The following is a 17,782-nucleotide window of genomic DNA, read 5'->3' on the forward strand; positions in this document are numbered from 1 at the left end:
TAATTTTATAGTAGAATAAAAAGGTTCCTTGAACATAATTCATATTCTCAAATATGACACTACAATCCATAAAGCCAAAGCAGAGTATCATAAGACACAAATAAAAGAAATTTTTACAAGGTTATTCTATATTATTCAAGGATGAAACAATATCTTTCTCTGCTGAGTTTAAATCATTAAACAAAAGGAAGGTAAATTTACCTAGTTTTAGCAATTCTATTATGTGCTAAATTTTAAAGCATTAGAAGAGCTGTCCTTGGAAGCAAGGTACATTATTGATCTATTCATGTTACATTTCTTTTCTCCCACAGGGTTCTTTGCTGATGTGCCTTCAGTAAAGTGCAGACATGGCTTCTTCAGATGCTGAGTTGGCTGTTTTTGGGGAGGCAGCTCCTTACCTCCGAAAGTCGGAAAAGGAGAGAATTGAGGCCCAGAACAAACCTTTTGATGCCAAGACATCTGTCTTTGTGGCTCATCCCAAAGAATCTTTTGTGAAAGGCAGAATTGAGAGCAGGGAATCTGGCAAAGTTACTGTCAAAACTGAAGCGGGCGAGGTGAGTCAAAAACAAGACTGAAGGACAACATTTGACCCCTACTGTGAGCTTTTAGGTGATACATGTGGATCTTTTGTTTTCTTGGCAGACCCTGACTGTGAAGGAAGATCAAGTCTTCGCCATGAACCCTCCCAAGTACGATAAAATCGAGGACATGGCCATGATGACCCACCTCCACGAACCCGCTGTGCTGTACAACCTCAAAGAGCGTTACGCAGCCTGGATGATCTACGTAAGTGGCAGCAGCAGCTTCCTTTGGGCAGCGGCAGGAAGTGCTGGGCCAGGCTCAGGGGAAGCCAACGTGCTGTGTCCCTTCCTTGCAGACCTACTCGGGTCTCTTCTGCGTCACCGTCAACCCCTACAAGTGGCTGCCGGTGTACAACCCGGAGGTGGTGTTGGCCTACCGAGGCAAGAAGCGCCAGGAGGCCCCTCCACACATCTTCTCCATCTCTGACAACGCCTATCAGTTCATGCTGACTGGTGAGTTACTTGGTTTTCTTTAAAATCGCTTGGCTGTGAATACTCACGAAGGAGAAAAAGCCTTTTCACTGCAATGTAGTTCAATTTAATGGTGTTGTGAAGGTGCATGCTCATTTGTCATTGGAAATGATGAAGACTTTCCCTTGGTTGAAGAGGATCAGGTTAGAGATCATTTAGTCAAACCTGACATCCACAAGTTCATCCTGATGGGATGCATCTGCAAGTGCTGAGGGAACTGGAGGACATCGTATCTTGGCCTCTCTCATTCATCTTGGAATGGCCATGGCAGTCAAGAGACGTGTATGAGGACTGGAAGAAAGCAAATGTCACAAGTCTTCAAAAAGAGCAAAAAGGAAGATCCAAGGAACTACAGGCCTGTCAGCCTCACCTTAATCCCTGGAAAGGTGGTGGAATGGCTCATCCTGGAGGCCATCTCTAAGAAAGCAGAATACAAGAAGTTGATCAGGAATAGTCAGCAGGGATTCACCAAAGGGAAATCATGCTTAACCAATCTGATTTCATTCTACAATGGGACAACTGCATGGAGACATGAGGGGAAAGCAGTGGATATTGTCTACCTGGACTTCAGCAAGGGTTTTGACACTGTTTCTCATTATATCCTCATAGGCAAAGTCAGGGAGTGAGGGCTGGACAAGTGGATGGTGAAGTGGATTGAGTACTATCTGAACAGCAGGTCTCAGAGGGCTTTGATAGGGCTTGTTCTGGGCCTTCAACTGTTCAACATTTTTTTAAATAATCTGGGAGTGATGAAAATATTTCTGATTTGACTAGGTTTTCAGGTCAGTAAAAATGAAGCCTAATAGTGAAGAATTTCAGGGGGACTTTATTACATTAAGTTCTTATTCAGTGATGTTGCAACGAATTTTTGTGAACAAGAGTGTAAAAGAAATGCCACTGGGGGAAAAACCCTCAATGCTGAGAACTTTTATAAGTACCTTCTAATACTGCTTCAAAATTTTGTCTCAAGGATCGTAAGTCTACAAAATAAAAAGCTGAAACCTGGAGATCAGATCTTCTGAATAAGAAATAGAGACCAAAACAGAAAGCATTATTATGTCATGGTTGTAACACAAGGGGTATCTGCACCTGGTGTGCTGTATGCATTTTCAGGCTTCCTTCTTCACAAAAAGAATGTAGTAAAATACAACAGGTCAGAGGAAGATGAAAAGGTTTCCCAAAGGTAGGACAGGCTGCACTGGTAACTATAGAAAGAAGATTATTATTACTTTATAAAATTATGTATGGCAAGGAGAAGATGAATAGACAAGACAAAGGACATGATGAAACAAGCTCCAGGAACATTTTTTTCCTTCATCATTAAGTGCTTCAAAAATAGAGCACAACAATGGAACACAAAAAGAAGAGAGCATGAGTTAAGAAAGCAACCAGACAAAATTGTGGGAAACAAACTCAGCTCAAGCTGTTGAAAAGAGAAACATTAACTCTACCTCTGGAAGTACCAAAATTTCAGTATTATAGAGCATGGCAGACCATGCTGGTAAATACACATTTATGATGTTTCTGTGATTTAATTTCAGCAACAATCAATGGGGAAAAACCATAAAAACCCTGTAGAGGGGCTTATGGACTGATCAGGAGTGGTCGATCTTATGTAATAAAGTTTATGAGAAGCACTTGCTGCAGTTCACTTCAGCTTACTGATAGACCATTTTATCAGTAACTCTGCAAAACTGATCCTTAGTTGGAAGAATTTTCATAAACAAAATGGACCGCTTGACATGAAGGGAATATTCAGAAAAAGAAGTGCATGTGTGCGATACCTGACAGCACGTCAGGGTTGAGATATCAGCTTCCCAGCTGCAGCTAGGAACATTAAAATATTCAAAATGGGTGAAGGCATCTGGGTTTATGAAATGAAATAGCTGCCTATTGCTGGTGCATTAATAATCTCTTCTTTTCTGCCTTTTTCACAGATCGGGAGAACCAGTCCATCCTGATCACGTACGTACAGCCCCTGCGCGGGTCCCTGCGGGGCTGCCCGGTGCCAGGGGACCTCCTGCCTGACCACGCACCCTCTGCTTTCTCTCTTGGCTCTGACAGCGGAGAATCCGGTGCCGGGAAGACTGTGAACACAAAGCGTGTCATCCAGTACTTTGCAACAATTGCAGCCAGTGGAGAGAAGAAGAAGGAGGAGCAGACATCAGGCAAAATGCAGGTGAGTTGGGAAGAACAGACTGAACATGTGGCCTGTCATTGCCCTGTCAACTAAACACAGTCACTGAATAATTCTCTCCCTGCAGGGAACGCTTGAGGATCAAATCATCAGCGCCAACCCACTGCTGGAGGCCTTTGGAAACGCCAAGACCGTGAGGAACGACAACTCCTCACGCTTTGTAAGTGGTTGCTTTGTGTAAAATCTCTCCCCCCACTGGTAAGATACATGGTGCCTGAGCAGTTCTTCATGCAAAGGAGATGCCAGCAGAACACATCCAGGCTGACCTGCTGCTGCTTCTGCTTAACAGGGCAAATTCATCAGAATCCACTTTGGTGCCACAGGCCAAGCTGGCTTCTGCTGACATTGAAACTTGTAAGAGATTCTCCTGGACTGCCTCCATCCCTTCCCAAATTCCCACCTCCATGTACATTGCCACAAGTGCCTAACTCTTTCTACCTCCCTGGGCAGATCTGCTGGAGAAGTCCAGAGTCACTTTCCAGCTCAAGGCGGAAAGAAGCTACCACATCTTTTATCAGATCACGTCCAACAAGAAGCCGGAGCTAATTGGTAGGAAGGAGCATTAACTTTTTTTGAGGGGGATCACTGAGGTACAGTTCCCTTTCTCACCTGATTGGCAAAAGTAAGCCTATGCCTTGCCTCTTCCTACTTTCAGAAATGCTCCTTGTTACCACCAACCCTTATGATTATCACTTTGTGAGTCAAGGGGAGGTCACTGTTCCCAGCATTGATGACCAGGAGGAGCTCATGGCTACAGATGTAAGTAACACAGCAAAAAGTTACCTACTGGGCATGTTTCAAGGGTGACATCTCTGACACACTAAGGACACATTTGTGAATTCATTATTTTGATTGCAGAGTGCCATTGACATCCTGGGCTTCACTCCAGATGAGAAAACAGCCATCTACAAGCTGACAGGGGCTGTCATGCACTAATGGAACCTAAAGTTCAAGCAGAAACAACGAGAGGAGCAGGCAGAGCCTGATGGCACAGAAGGTAATCAGCAAATTCAGGGACTGATTTGTTCCAAGCCCTTCTCTGCCTCCAGAGGCGATATGTTAGCCTCCAAAGCACACTGCAGTTTGGCCTGACTCTCCACATAAAACATTGAGAATACCATTTCTGCACCTGGGTCCCTCTAGCTGCAGAGATGCTTTCCTAGTCATGGGAAAGTTCCATTACTCTACCCAATGGTGGCTCCCCAAACACATGCTGCCTGAAAGCAGGAACTTCAATTTCAGCACAGGATCTCTCTCTTTCTCTCTCTCTCAAACCTCCAAACACTAAGACACCCTGATGGGCAATTTGTTTTTGGTGAAATAAATTCTGCAAGCTGTGCTACCCAGAAATCCGCTTCCACAGAAAAAGAACGTGCCTTGCCTTATGTATTACTAGAGGCTTTTGTTGTTCTTCTGGGAAATTCCAGGTTCAAGCTCTTCCTATCCAAGCCATACCTGTTCTTGCTTTCCAAGAAGACCATCACAGTGTCCAGAATTTGCATTCCTTCCCAGGCCTACTGTGTGGGATGAGATAAATGTTCTTCCATTCCTAGACCATGGAGAGCAGAGTTGTTCACATCACCTGAATTCTAGAGATTGACTGTAATTAATGCTTTTCTCTCTCTCCCCACATCTAGTGGCTGACAAGGCTGCCTACCTAACGGGCCTTAACTCAGCCGAGTTTCTCAAGGCCTTGTGTTACCCCCGCGTCAAGGTTGGGAATGAGTTCGTGACCAAAGGTCAAAACGTGGAACAGGTAACATCTGACAGTTGAAAATGCACGGCTTGAAGGAGGAGGTGTGCATTTTTCGTTAACCCTCAGAGGTAACTCCAGTCCTGTCTGCTCTAGGTGCACAATGCAGTGGGTGCCCTGGCAAAGGCTGTCTATGAGAGGATGTTCTTGTGGATGGTTGTTCGCATCAACCAACAGCTGGATACGAAGCAGCCCAGGCAGTACTTCATTGGTGTCCTGGACATTGCTGGCTTTGAGATCTTTGATGTAAGGAGCAAGGATTTGACACCACAGTCAAGCGATAGGCAAGGAGGAGTCATGAGGACTCAGAAACCCATAGAGGACTAAGGCTCACACAGCTATGGGCCACAGGGGTGGATGCTCTTGGAAAAGCCAGGGAAGGCAGTGGTCTGGGCAAGTTCACAGCATGTTTCCTGTGCTGTGAATGCAGTGATGCTGCAAGGACTTCTGTGTCAGAGCACAGAAACCCCCAGATTATTGATCTGAGGCCAGAGAAATTCTTGGGTGGGACACTGAGGAGGTTTCTACTGTCCAGGAGGTCAGAGAACTGACACAATGAAGCTACTGAGCTTGCCAAAGGATTTGCTGTTGAGAAGCACAGTGAAAAAGAATTGTAACTTTTGGCTTGATTTACGAAGTCATAATTAAAAAGTCCTTTGAGGACAGTGAGTGTTACAGTAGAAGCCCTGCTAAGGAAACACTTGCGGGTACAGTAGGGCTGGGACTGGTGTTCCAACTGCAAACAGCCTTAGGAGAATGCCAGCAAAGGCCTGTGTGTTTTGGCACACCTTGAGAACCTGTGCACGTTTCTTTGCTTTGGGCAGTTCAACAGCTTTGAGCAGCTGTGCATCAACTTCACCAATGAGAAACTGCAACAGTTCTTCAACCACCACATGTTCGTGCTGGAGCAGGAGGAGTACAAGAAGGAGGGAATTGAATGGACATTCATTGACTTTGGCATGGACCTGGCTGCCTGCATTGAGCTCATTGAGAAGGTACCTTTCCCATGCAAGTATACGATATCTGTTGGAATCCTGTGATGTTTCTGAGGCACAGACATCCCAGAAAGAACTCACAGCCAGACATGTAGTGTCAGTTAAGCAAAGTGTTTTGCACTGAAATTTAGTTTAGTCTGGGAAAGAGAAATGGGGAACTGCACATGTGTGTCATCAGTCTGCATCATCCGGTCTTTGAGCATGGAAAAGTAGCCTGGACTCCCACCAACAGACTTCTAAAACAAACACAGATTCAGCCTCCTTTTATTCCTTCTCCAAAGCATGAAATCCAAAGTCCACAGACAAATTTGGGAAATCAATATCATATCACCTGACCTCCCCAAACTATGGAGTCCCTTGTAGCTCTTTTCCCCATTATTTTGCTCTTTACCACTGCTCCCACCAATTCTACAACCATTTCTCATGTGAACTGGACAGATGTTCCTACCCATTCCATGATGATAGGCTTCAGGGGGGCAAGGGACGGCAGAAATGAAATCCTTGACTGAGAACAACTCCTGGTAAAACTAGGCTTTCATCCAGGCTGAGATGCTGCCAACAGCACAACCAGCCTTTGATGTTCATAGCACAGGCTTCTTGTCATTGTCATAGAGTCACAGAATGGTTTGGGTTGGAAGGGACCATAAAGAACATCTTGTTCCAATCCCCTGCCATGAGGAGGGACTCCTTCCACTAGACCAGACAGGTGAACATCCCATCCACAGTGATATTGAACATTTCCATTATCAACCTTTCCTTGTCACTTCTTGTGATTTCTCCCAGCCCATGGGCATCTTCTCCATCCTGGAAGAGGAGTGCATGTTCCCCAAGGCAACTGACACCTCTTTCAAGAACAAGCTCTATGACCAGCACCTGGGCAAGTCCAGCAACTTCCAGAAGCCAAAACCTACCAAAGGCAAGACTGAAGCCCACTTCTCCCTGGTGCACTATGCTGGCATAGTGGACTACAACATCACTAACTGGCTGGAGAAGAACAAGGACCCTCTGAATGAAACTGTCATTGGGTTGTACCAGAAATCATCTGTGAAGACCCTGGCTTTACTCTTTGCCAACTATGGTGGAGCAGATGCAGGTCAGTTTTGTGGAAATTGTATTTTCAATGTGGGACAAAGTTTTCTCAGAACTGAAGCTTCAAACACTAGAAATATAAAGTGGCTTTGTGTTCTGTAGTATCCAATATATATTGTCCATACTATTACACTTTTTTTTTCTTTGATTTGCAGAGGGTGGTGGCAAGAAGGGAGGCAAGAAGAAGGGTTCTTCTTTCCAGACTGTCTCAGCTCTCTTCAGGGTAAGAGCAGAATTCATATCCTCATTTAAATGCCCACTGAAATAACATAGGAGTTCAGTGACATTGCAGTCAGAAGACTGGTCTGTAATTCACTAGATGACTCTGATTCATATTTATATAATTTTACACCAACTTAATCATGCATTTCCTATAGTGCAAGACACAGAAAGACTTAGGTTTTTTATGCACATCATAGATAAACATAAGGTTCTTACTAGATTTTATCTGAACTTTTCCTTCTAATCTCACAGGAGAATTTAAACAAGCTGATGACTAACTTGAGAAGCACTCACCCCCATTTTGTGCGGTGCATCATCCCAAATGAAACTAAAACACCTGGTAAGGCAATCCAAGAGGAGGAAAGCTTGAGCAGCAGAAGCTCTTCTCCTGAGTGTCAAACAGCAGGGTAGTCACTAACGGTGGTATTTGTCAGGTGCCATGGAGCACGAGCTGGTGCTGCATCAGCTGCGCTGTAACGGCGTGCTGGAAGGGATCAGGATTTGCAGGAAAGGGTTCCCCAGCAGAGTCCTCTACGCTGACTTCAAACAGAGGTAAGAGCTCTGTACCTTTCTGCTCATTACGACCAAGCTGAAGAGCCTGATCATCTTAACAATCTTTACATTTTACATTGTCATATTTTACTTGGAATTTATGATTTATTTTATGCTGATTGTGAGGATTCACATGGACTCTGAGTTAATTGTATGAAAGGTTCTTGCACTCTCTTGCACTGTCTTTCAAGACTTGCACTGTCTTGAAAAAATGCACTTTCTAATACATGATATTATTCAGATATTGCTGAGTAGGCTGTGAGGTTCAATCACAGTGGTGGTTTCAGAACTATCAATTTCTTAATGTTCTGCTTTCGCCTACAGATACAGAGTACTTAATGCCAGTGCTATTCCAGATGGTCAGTTCATGGATAACAAGAAGGCTTCAGAGAAGCTTCTTGGGTCCATTGATATTGACCACACCCAATACAGATTTGGTCACACCAAGGTAGAATGAAGTTCTGTATTTAAATATAGTGTGTCCCAGTCATGCACTACCCAACACTGATGTACTACAATCTTGCCTTTCTCAAGGTGTTCTTCAAAGCTGGACTGATAGGTGTGCTGGAGGAGATGAGAGATGAGAAACTGGCAGAGATTATGACCATGATACAAGCCAGGTCCAGAGGCTTCCTGATGAGAGTGGAGTACCAGAGAATGGTGGAGAGAAGGTTGATACTTCTCACTTATTTGTTGTGTTCTAATGGTAGTTGGCTAATTAAGTCTAAATTCACCAAATGCAGGATATTCAATAACCATGTGGATTTCATTTCAGAGAGTCCGTCTTCTGCATCCAGTACAACATCCGTGCATTCATGAATGTCAAACACTGGCCATGGATGAAGCTGTTCTTCAAGATCAAGCCCTTGCTGAAGAGTGCAGAGTCTGAGAAGGAGATGGCCAACATGAAACAGGAGTTTGAGAAAACCAAGGAAGAGCTTGCAAAGTCTGAGGCAAAGCGGAAGGAGCTGGAGGAGAAAATGGTGGCCCTGGTGCAGGAGAAAAATGACCTGCAGCTCCAAGTGCAGGCTGTGAGTATCACTGTTCATTTTTCCCTGGAAAAAGAATGATATACTATCAGAATGCTTCTTGTCCTGCACAGAGACTCACAGGAATTAATGGGTGGTAGAAAACAGTCTAAATCCCACACTCTGAGGCACTCTAATGTTGAGTAAACAGACACTAGCAAGGGCATAATGAGACTCCTGGCAGCCCTACATGGCACTCACCATTGCTGCTATATGAGGAAAGAGCCAAGTAACATCAGACAAAATGTACTGAACATCAGAGAACTCAGAGCTGGAATGCAAATATCTCAACTTTCAAAGCAGTGCTTCTAACATAGTAAAAGCAAACCTGAGAAACACCCACTTTTACTTCGAACTCATTAGGAAAAGGCAGTTTCACCAAAGAAAACAAATCTTTTTCAAATAAAGTATTCTCACAAAGCTTCTATTGCTCAAATACTTTGAGGTTAACAAGTCAATAAAACAGAAGAAGGTATTGAATATTTTTCCATGAGAAAAATACTCCAAGCCTTTGTTCCCGCTGAAGTTAGAAATTGAAGTAACCCCTGTTCTATTCTGCTTGTGTTTGCATGAGGCATTCTCATAGATAAGTGCCCTGGGAGACATGTTTAGAAGACACAAAAACTTTGGAATAAATATTGATTCCAAATGACAAGGTTTCCCAGTAGACACCACTCAAGATCCTTCTCTTGCTGGAGCTGAAGATCAGCTTCAGCTGCTACTTTTAAACCCACCTACTCTGTGATTAAAAAAGGCAGAGAAGAGAAACTTCAAAACATTAAAAGCCATAAAATTCTGTCTCCCCACCAGGAAGCAGATAGCTTGGCTGATGCTGAGGAAAGATGTGACCAGCTCATCAAAACCAAAATCCAGCTGGAAGCCAAAATTAAGGACTTAACTGAAAGGGTTGAGGATGAAGAGGAAATTAATGCTGAGCTGACAGCCAAGAAGAGGAAACTGGAAGATGAATGTTCAGAGCTGAAGAAAGATATTGATGACCTTGAGCTAACACTGGCCAAGGTGGAGAAGGAAAAACACGCCACCGAAAACAAGGTATGAGGCAGAACCTGTCACTCGCACTCCAGAAAAGAGCCCAGTGCTATTACAGGACTTTTATATCTACTTCCTTTATTTACACTTCCTCCCTCCTTCTCAAAGGTGAAAAACCTGACGGAGGAAATGTCAGCCCTGGATGAGACCATCGCCAAGCTGACAAAAGAGAAGAAAGCCCTCCAAGAGGCCCATCAGCAAACCCTGGATGACCTGCAGGTAGAGGAGGACAAAGTCAATACACTGACCAAGGCCAAGACCAAGCTGGAGCAGCAAGTGGACGATGTAAGCACACAGATGTAGAGCAGGAACAGCACAGGTATGGAGTCTGACCTGGCTGGGAGAGCACTGATGGTCTTGTTGTGTTTAGCTGGAAGGGTCCCTGGAGCAAGAGAAGAAACTGCGCATGGACCTGGAGAGAGCTAAGAGGAAACTGGAAGGAGACCTGAAGCTGGCCCAGGACAGCATCATGGATTTGGAGAATGATAAACAGCAGCTGGACGAGAAACTGAAGAAGTAAGTGTGGCTGTGGGACACCTGAGTGCTGGGCTGGAGCACTTGTGTTTTTTCTTTGAGCTGTAACACGGTTCACTTTGCCCAAAGGAAAGATTTTGAAATCAGCCAGATCCAGAGCAAGATTGAGGATGAACAAGCCCTGGGCATGCAACTTCAGAAGAAGATCAAGGAGCTGCAGGCAAGTCTGTTCCTTCCCCTCCCTTGCTCAGGCTCAGCTCAGGCAGGAGGAGGGCACGGGTGTGAAGGGTCCCTGCTGTTCTCCAGGCCCGTATTGAGGAGCTGGAGGAGGAGATTGAGGCAGAGCGAACCTCTCGCGCTAAAGCAGAGAAGCATCGGGCTGACCTGTCGAGGGAGCTGGAGGAGATCAGCGAGCGCCTGGAAGAAGCAGGAGGGGCAACAGCAGCTCAGATTGAGATGAACAAGAAGCGCGAGGCAGAATTCCAGAAGATGCGCCGTGACCTGGAAGAGGCCACGCTGCAGCACGAAGCCACGGCTGCCGCCCTGCGCAAGAAGCACGCGGACAGCACCGCTGAGCTGGGGGAGCAGATCGACAACCTGCAACGCGTGAAGCAGAAGCTGGAGAAGGAGAAGAGTGAGCTGAAGATGGAGATTGATGACTTGGCCAGCAACATGGAGTCTGTCTCCAAGGCCAAGGTATGCAGATGCAGGAGAACATGCTCACAGGGCCAAGGTGTGGCACAAAAGCTGCCTCTTCCAGACACATTCCCACAAACAAAATCCCCACTGTGACAATCAGGCAGAGTGCACTCCATCATCTCTTCCCCCTTCCTGTGTCTGTTCTCTAGGCCAACCTGGAGAAGATGTGCCGCACCCTGGAAGATCAGCTGAGTGAGATTAAAACAAAGGAGGAGCAGAATCAGCGCATGATCAACGACCTCAATACGCAAAGAGCTCGCCTGCAGACAGAGTCAGGTGAGACACCCTCATCCCCAAAGTGCAATGTCAGGACCTGCACGCCCTGAGCAAGCCAGAGGGTGCAAGGCAGCAACTGGTAGAAGCTCTCCGGGCCATTGCTGGTTACGTGGCTTTAGAGGCTGAAGGTGTCCCAGGAGGAATAGTGTGCTTCCTTTTCTCCCTTTCCCTTCCCAGGGGAATATTCACGCCAGGTGGAGGAGAAAGATGCTCTGATTTCTCAGCTGTCTAGGGGCAAGCAAGGATTTACCCAACAGATTGAGGAACTCAAGAGACATCTAGAAGAAGAAATTAAGGTCTGGAAGTACCCTACTGTCCACAGCCTACATCACCCCTAAAAGAGAATCCTGTTTGACAGTAGACTGCTTCAATGTTCTTTCCCCAAGCACACATAGGACTGGAGGGAATAGCACTAATGCACAATCCCCCCCACCCTTCAACTAGAGAGGGAAGGAAGCAGGATGCTTTAGGTGCTGGAGGAAGTCATCCACAAGGCTTCCATGAGATTCTGATGATCCCCTCTAGGACAGGATTCAAGCACACATGTCAGAACATATACACAAAGAGCACATTCCTGTCCCCAGAGGAGCTGTCACTAATGTGTCCTGATGCTCCAGAACGTGTCAATGTGGGCTTCACCAGCTCCAAGCTCTACATTTGCCCAATGAGAGTTTCATTCCAATTTCACTGTCAAATTAACAGTCAAGATTCATTTCAAGACAAGTACTCAAGTTACCAAACCCATTGTCCCCACAGGCCAAGAACGCCCTGGCCCACGCCCTGCAGTCCGCTCGCCACGACTGTGACTTGCTCCGGGAACAATATGAGGAGGAGCAGGAGGCCAAGGGGGAGCTGCAGCGCGCCCTGTCCAAGGCCAACAGCGAAGTGGCCCAGTGGAGAACCAAATACGAGACGGACGCGATTCAGCGCACGGAGGAGCTCGAGGAGGCCAAGTACGTGGGAAGCAGGATGGCAAATGATGGGAGAAACTGGTCAAGGGAAATTGGAATCTCTGAGAGTGGGTTAACACAAGAATGGGATGAAGGCAAGGATATACTGTCTTTGTAAATAAAGGGGAGAGAGGAAGGGAAAGACAGAGTGTAGATTGGAAGAGAAAACATAGGCTTTAGGGCTAGAAGTGCAAAGATAGGCCTAAATGTCCGTAGATGATCGGACCCAGCAAAGGATAGATCCTTTCAGATCTCTGAAAAGCGCTTGGCACAAAACCCCCAAAGTGATGAACTGGCCTCTCATGACAGTATAGAACTCACGCCCTTCCAAGCCCTAACGGGGCACTGTGCTTCTCTCCTCCCAGGAAGAAGCTGGCACAGCGCCTGCAGGATGCAGAGGAACATGTTGAGGCTGTCAATGCCAAATGCGCCTCCCTGGAAAAGACAAAGCAGAGGCTGCAGAATGAAGTGGAGGACCTGATGATTGACGTGGAGAGAACCAATGCTGCCTGCGCTGCTCTGGATAAGAAGCAGAGGAACTTTGACAAGGTCTTTTCACCTCCAGCACCAGGACTCCTGGCCAGAGCATTCCCCCATGACTGCCACATCCCTACTCACACCCCGTTTCTCTTCAGATCCTGGCAGAATGGAAGCAGAAGTATGAGGAAACGCAGGCTGAGCTGGAGGCCTCGCAGAAGGAGTCGCGCTCTCTGAGCACGGAGCTGTTCAAGATGAAGAATGCCTATGAGGAGTCCTTGGACCACCTGGAAACAATGAAGCGGGAGAACAAGAACCTGCAGCGTAAGCCCCTGGCCCTCTGCTCCTCACTGGGCTTTCTCACTATCAGCCATTACCACCATTGTTCATGGGTCTGTGCCTGCAGGTCTGCAAAGATGCCTGTCACCTTGGTGGGACAGGGCCCTTGCCATTCTGCTCTGTGCCTGACCATGCCAATGATCCTTGTTTCCACAGAGGAGATTTCCGACCTCACGGAGCAGATTGCTGAGGGAGGAAAGGCAATTCATGAGCTGGAGAAAATCAAGAAGCAGATTGAGCAGGAGAAATCTGAACTGCAAGCCTCCCTGGAGGAAGCTGAGGTACATACAACGCTAATAAATGGTGTCCCCACCAAGAGTATGGGTGTAGTTCTTTGGAGAGACAGCAGGAAAGCAAGCCAACCTTTCATGTGGAACTGCATGAAAGACGACTTAGAAAGTAAGACACTGTTCATGCTGAACTGTGCAGGCCTCTCTGGAACACGAAGAGGGGAAGATCCTGCGCCTGCAGCTTGAGCTCAACCAAGTGAAGTCTGAGATTGACAGGAAGATAGCAGAGAAAGATGAGGAGATTGACCAGATGAAGAGAAACCACCTCAGAATTGTGGAGTCCATGCAGAGCACGCTGGATGCTGAGATCAGGAGCAGGAATGAAGCCCTGAGGCTAAAGAAGAAGATGGAGGGAGACCTGAATGAAATGGAGATCCAGCTCAGCCATGCCAACCGTGTGGCTGCAGAGGCACAGAAGAACCTGAGAAACACCCAGGCAGTGCTCAAGGTCTGTTCAGCAAAGCTACAGAAGGAGAAATGAGATCCCTGACATTTTTTGCCATGGAAGTGAACACTGACACCTGGTAATTTCTCTTGTCTCTCCTTCCAGGACACTCAGATCCATCTGGATGATGCTCTCAGGACACAGGAGGACCTGAAGGAGCAGGTGGCCATGGTGGAGCGCAGGGCAAACCTGCTGCAGGCTGAAGTTGAGGAGCTGCGGGCAGCCCTGGAGCAGACGGAGCGGTCGAGGAAATTGGCTGAGCAGGAGCTTCTGGATGCAACTGAACGTGCACAGCTCCTCCATACCCAGGTCAGGCGCTGCTGGAAATTGTTCCCATTCACAAGGGATAACAAAGAATTTGATTGTTATAGATCTTGTAAGTGATTACTGCGTAAACATTTGAAGAAGTGTGCTCCAGTATGTCCCCTCCTGCCAGCCCCCAATGTCTGGTTTACCGTTCTGCTGCCTAAAGAAGTCTCTTGCATTAAAGACCTTCCTAAACCCTACCCACACTTTCAGGCCTTGATGTGGAAGCATTTGCTCTGACAGTAGCAATCCTGTCTTTCCTGTTGCACAGAACACCAGCTTGATCAACACCAAGAAGAAGCTGGAAACAGACATTTCCCAGATCCAGAGTGAAATGGAGGATACCATCCAGGAAGCCCGCAATGCTGAGGAGAAGGCCAAGAAGGCCATCACAGATGTGAGTTGGATATTCCTGGCATTGCTGATGGAGAATGTCCTGTCCCCCAAATATCTGCAGCCCCAAAATGGCTTTGCCCCTTTGCTCTGATCAGGCGGCCATGATGGCAGAAGAGCTGAAGAAGGAGCAGGACACCAGTGCCCACCTGGAGAGGATGAAGAAGAACCTGGACCAGACGGTGAAGGACCTGCAGCACCGTCTGGAAGAGGCCGAGCAGCTGGCACTGAAGGGAGGGAAGAAGCAGATCCAGAAGCTGGAGGCCAGGGTGTGTAGGGCTGGTGTTGTGGGTGAGTGAGGCTGTCCTTGGAGAGACATTGCCAGGGAAGCTGCAGGGATGGGCTTGTCCTTGCAGGTGCGGGAGCTGGAAGGGGAGGTTGATGCTGAGCAGAAGCGCAGCGCTGAAGCCGTGAAGGGTGTGCGCAAGTACGAGCGGAGGGTGAAGGAACTGACCTACCAGGTAAGGCAGGAGGTCTCCTGCTCTGACAGGGTTTGCTCACAGCAAGCCACATTTTGCACACACCATCGCCAAGGGCAATTGTTAATCCTGTGTGATGTAGCACCAAGAATTGACTCTCTTTCCTCTTTGCCAACCACTTTAGTCTGAGGAAGACAGGAAGAATGTCCTCAGGCTGCAGGATCTGGTGGACAAGCTGCAAATGAAAGTGAAATCCTACAAGAGACAAGCCGAGGAGGCTGTAAGTATTGCTTGGAGAATGGGCAAAGGCCACATTCCATTGGGGCAGGACACACATTGAATGAGGCTGAATACCAGGAGAGGGCATGAAAGAAACTCCCGAGACACAACAGCCTTGGCCACAGTGTTTTGGTATCGTGTCATGAGGCCTTGGTGAGCTCTGGGCACCCTTCAGTCAGGGACATTCATTAAGGGAAGTTCTGCAGCCTGTTTCACACAGGAGGCCAGAGTAAACAAAGGTGGGGCCACACCCACTGACTGGCAAGTTCCTGCATCTGTGCCAATAATCAGCAGCAGAAGGCTTCAGGGTCTTCCCAACCCTGTAACTCACACAGGCAAGTAGTCATAGAATAAGTACAGAAATGACAAATCCAAGGGGTGAGAAATTGCTCCTCATGTGTGACACAGTCCTGGTGAAGCTCATCCCAGTAGGGTCCTGAAAAGGGGAGGATGAGGAGCTCTGTGTGAGGCTGATGTGTGAGCAGTGGTGGGAGGGGGATGGAGATTTGCAGCCCCATAAGGCTGAGGTGCAGCAGGAGCAAAACCTCTGCCCTGGGCTCCTCACCCCTGACTCCCTCTCCCCACATAGGAGGAGCTGTCCAACGTCAACCTGTCCAAGTTCCGCAAGATCCAGCACGAGCTGGAGGAAGCCGAGGAGCGGGCTGACATTGCAGAGTCACAGGTCAACAAGCTCCGAGTGAAGAGCCGGGAGTTTCATGGCAAGAAGATAGAAGAGGAAGAGTGAAAATGTCATTAGGCAGCAAAGTGACCTGAGGGCAGCACAAAATGTGAACCCTCTGTCACTTCCTTCTGCAAAAGTTTTTCTTTTTAACCATTTTAATGTCTAGAGAATAAATCCCATAGATTCTTTTGTGTGCATACCATGAGCAGTACTTCTTTTTTATTTCTGGTTTTATTGCTTACATCCTTATTTCCATTAGTCTTTGGTCACAGTTTTGCCTTATAACCTCTATGTCAGAATGAAGGTTTTTGTCATATAGTTCCTGACTACTTATCCCTTTTTTTTTTTAGCGACTGAGGTGTGAATAGAAAACTAACATCCCATGAAGAGAAATCAAGGAAAATAATTCCTGATTGTGACTCCTGCAAGCCCTTCCTACTGGTATACCCCAGACAATATCTTTTGTTATATTCATCCATATGGCACCTCAGCACTTTCTAGCTTGCAGTTATCAGGTGTGAGCTGCTCATTTTGCTGGCCTCTGTTTGAGAGAGATTTATAGAATGCCAATAACCCAAAGAGCTCATGTTTTTTTGTGAAGCTGACAGAAGGTAGTCTTTAGTCTCCACTATTTTTACTTCTTGAATTTAATTAGAAGACCATGAAGAATATCACATCCCCTTAAATTAAAACTGGAGAAGGTTGGTGACAGTTCTGTGACAATTCCTTTAGTTCTATAAATTAGACCAGTGTCCACAAAAGCTGAATTTCTGCCACACTACTTTCTGAAACACTGCCCTGTCTTGGGGAATTTTTCTTTCCTGATGAGAAAGATCAGCTGTTCAATGTGGTGTTTTCCTTACTGGTATTGTAGAAACTCAAAACCCCCACCAGGAGCTTCTCTCACAAACCTATGGCAAGAGAGGTCAGAGCAAACAGTGAGCAGGGAAGAGACAGCCTGCAGTAGTCCATCAGTGAAAGGAAAACACAGTTCATTAGTAGCTGTCGTTTCCTGTCTAGACTACTGATTTTCCATTCAGTGTGCAGAAGAAGCAATAAAGAAGATGGGCAATTAAATGGCAGATTCTGAGCCTGAGCAGAGATCCACATAAACTGGCAATGAAGACTTGAGTGCAGGGGGAGAAAGTTACCATGTTCAGTCCCAGGCCCTGCCTCCTAGGGCAGAGTACACTGCCACAGCTGCAGATTTTGAATTCCCAGTGAGCATTGGACCAAGCCAGTAACACCTCCAGGGAAAGAAATGGTATGGGGAACTGAGGACAGGTGGTTTATGTCCTTCCAAAGGGAGTACTCTGTTAAATTCCAGTCAGCCTTATATGTGAAACAACACACAAAACTTTGAGAGGATAGATGAGCATGTGGACAGAGAGATACAGTGGATATAACTGACTGGGATTTCCAAAACCTTTCAGCAAAGTATCCCAACAAAGGCTTTTATAGAAGTGATGAAGCCATGACATAAGAAGGAAGCTTCCTACTCAGATAAAGACAGAATGAAAGAGAAGAGTTGTGTGTGCTGGGGCCTGTGTTGTTCAATCTACTGATAAAACAGACAACATCAAGCTGGATGGTTCAGTTGATACAGCAGTGGGAAGGAATGTCATCCAGTTAAAGAGCTGTCATGAGACCCCATCTGTATTCAGCTCTGGGACCCCCAACAGAAGAAAGACAATGGACCAGGTGGAGCAGATGCAGAGCAGAGCCACAAAAAAGACCCAAGTCCTGGAATGCCTCTGCTATGAAGAAAGGCTTACTTAGTTGTGCCTGCTCAGCCTGGAGATGAGAAGGCTCTGA

The 17,782-nt window shown here is 46.6% G+C and overlaps 1 protein-coding gene across 1 annotated transcript; it reads left to right on the top strand.

Moving 5' to 3' along the window:
• Positions 1–347: 347 nt before the first annotated feature.
• On the top strand, positions 348–16,119 carry LOC120410960 (myosin heavy chain, skeletal muscle, adult-like). The gene is given in 39 exon segments (XM_039562326.1): positions 348–554; positions 643–786; positions 878–1,034; positions 2,990–3,017; positions 3,117–3,231; positions 3,317–3,409; positions 3,539–3,574; positions 3,576–3,603; positions 3,700–3,798; positions 3,905–4,008; positions 4,108–4,246; positions 4,887–5,005; positions 5,099–5,248; positions 5,827–5,997; positions 6,781–7,090; positions 7,242–7,309; positions 7,561–7,648; positions 7,743–7,860; positions 8,185–8,308; positions 8,395–8,531; positions 8,636–8,891; positions 9,699–9,941; positions 10,047–10,223; positions 10,309–10,454; positions 10,542–10,632; positions 10,719–11,108; positions 11,261–11,387; positions 11,565–11,683; positions 12,144–12,340; positions 12,703–12,886; positions 12,973–13,138; positions 13,310–13,434; positions 13,583–13,891; positions 13,994–14,197; positions 14,466–14,591; positions 14,686–14,856; positions 14,944–15,048; positions 15,191–15,286; positions 15,875–16,119. Coding segments are annotated over 39 exon segments (5,823 nt in total). The 3' UTR covers positions 16,031–16,119.
• Positions 16,120–17,782: the final 1,663 nt, after the last annotated feature.

The sequence above is a fragment of the Corvus cornix genome, chromosome 18 (assembly GCF_000738735.6).
Source record: "Corvus cornix cornix isolate S_Up_H32 chromosome 18, ASM73873v5, whole genome shotgun sequence".
NCBI lineage: Eukaryota > Metazoa > Chordata > Aves > Passeriformes > Corvidae > Corvus > Corvus cornix.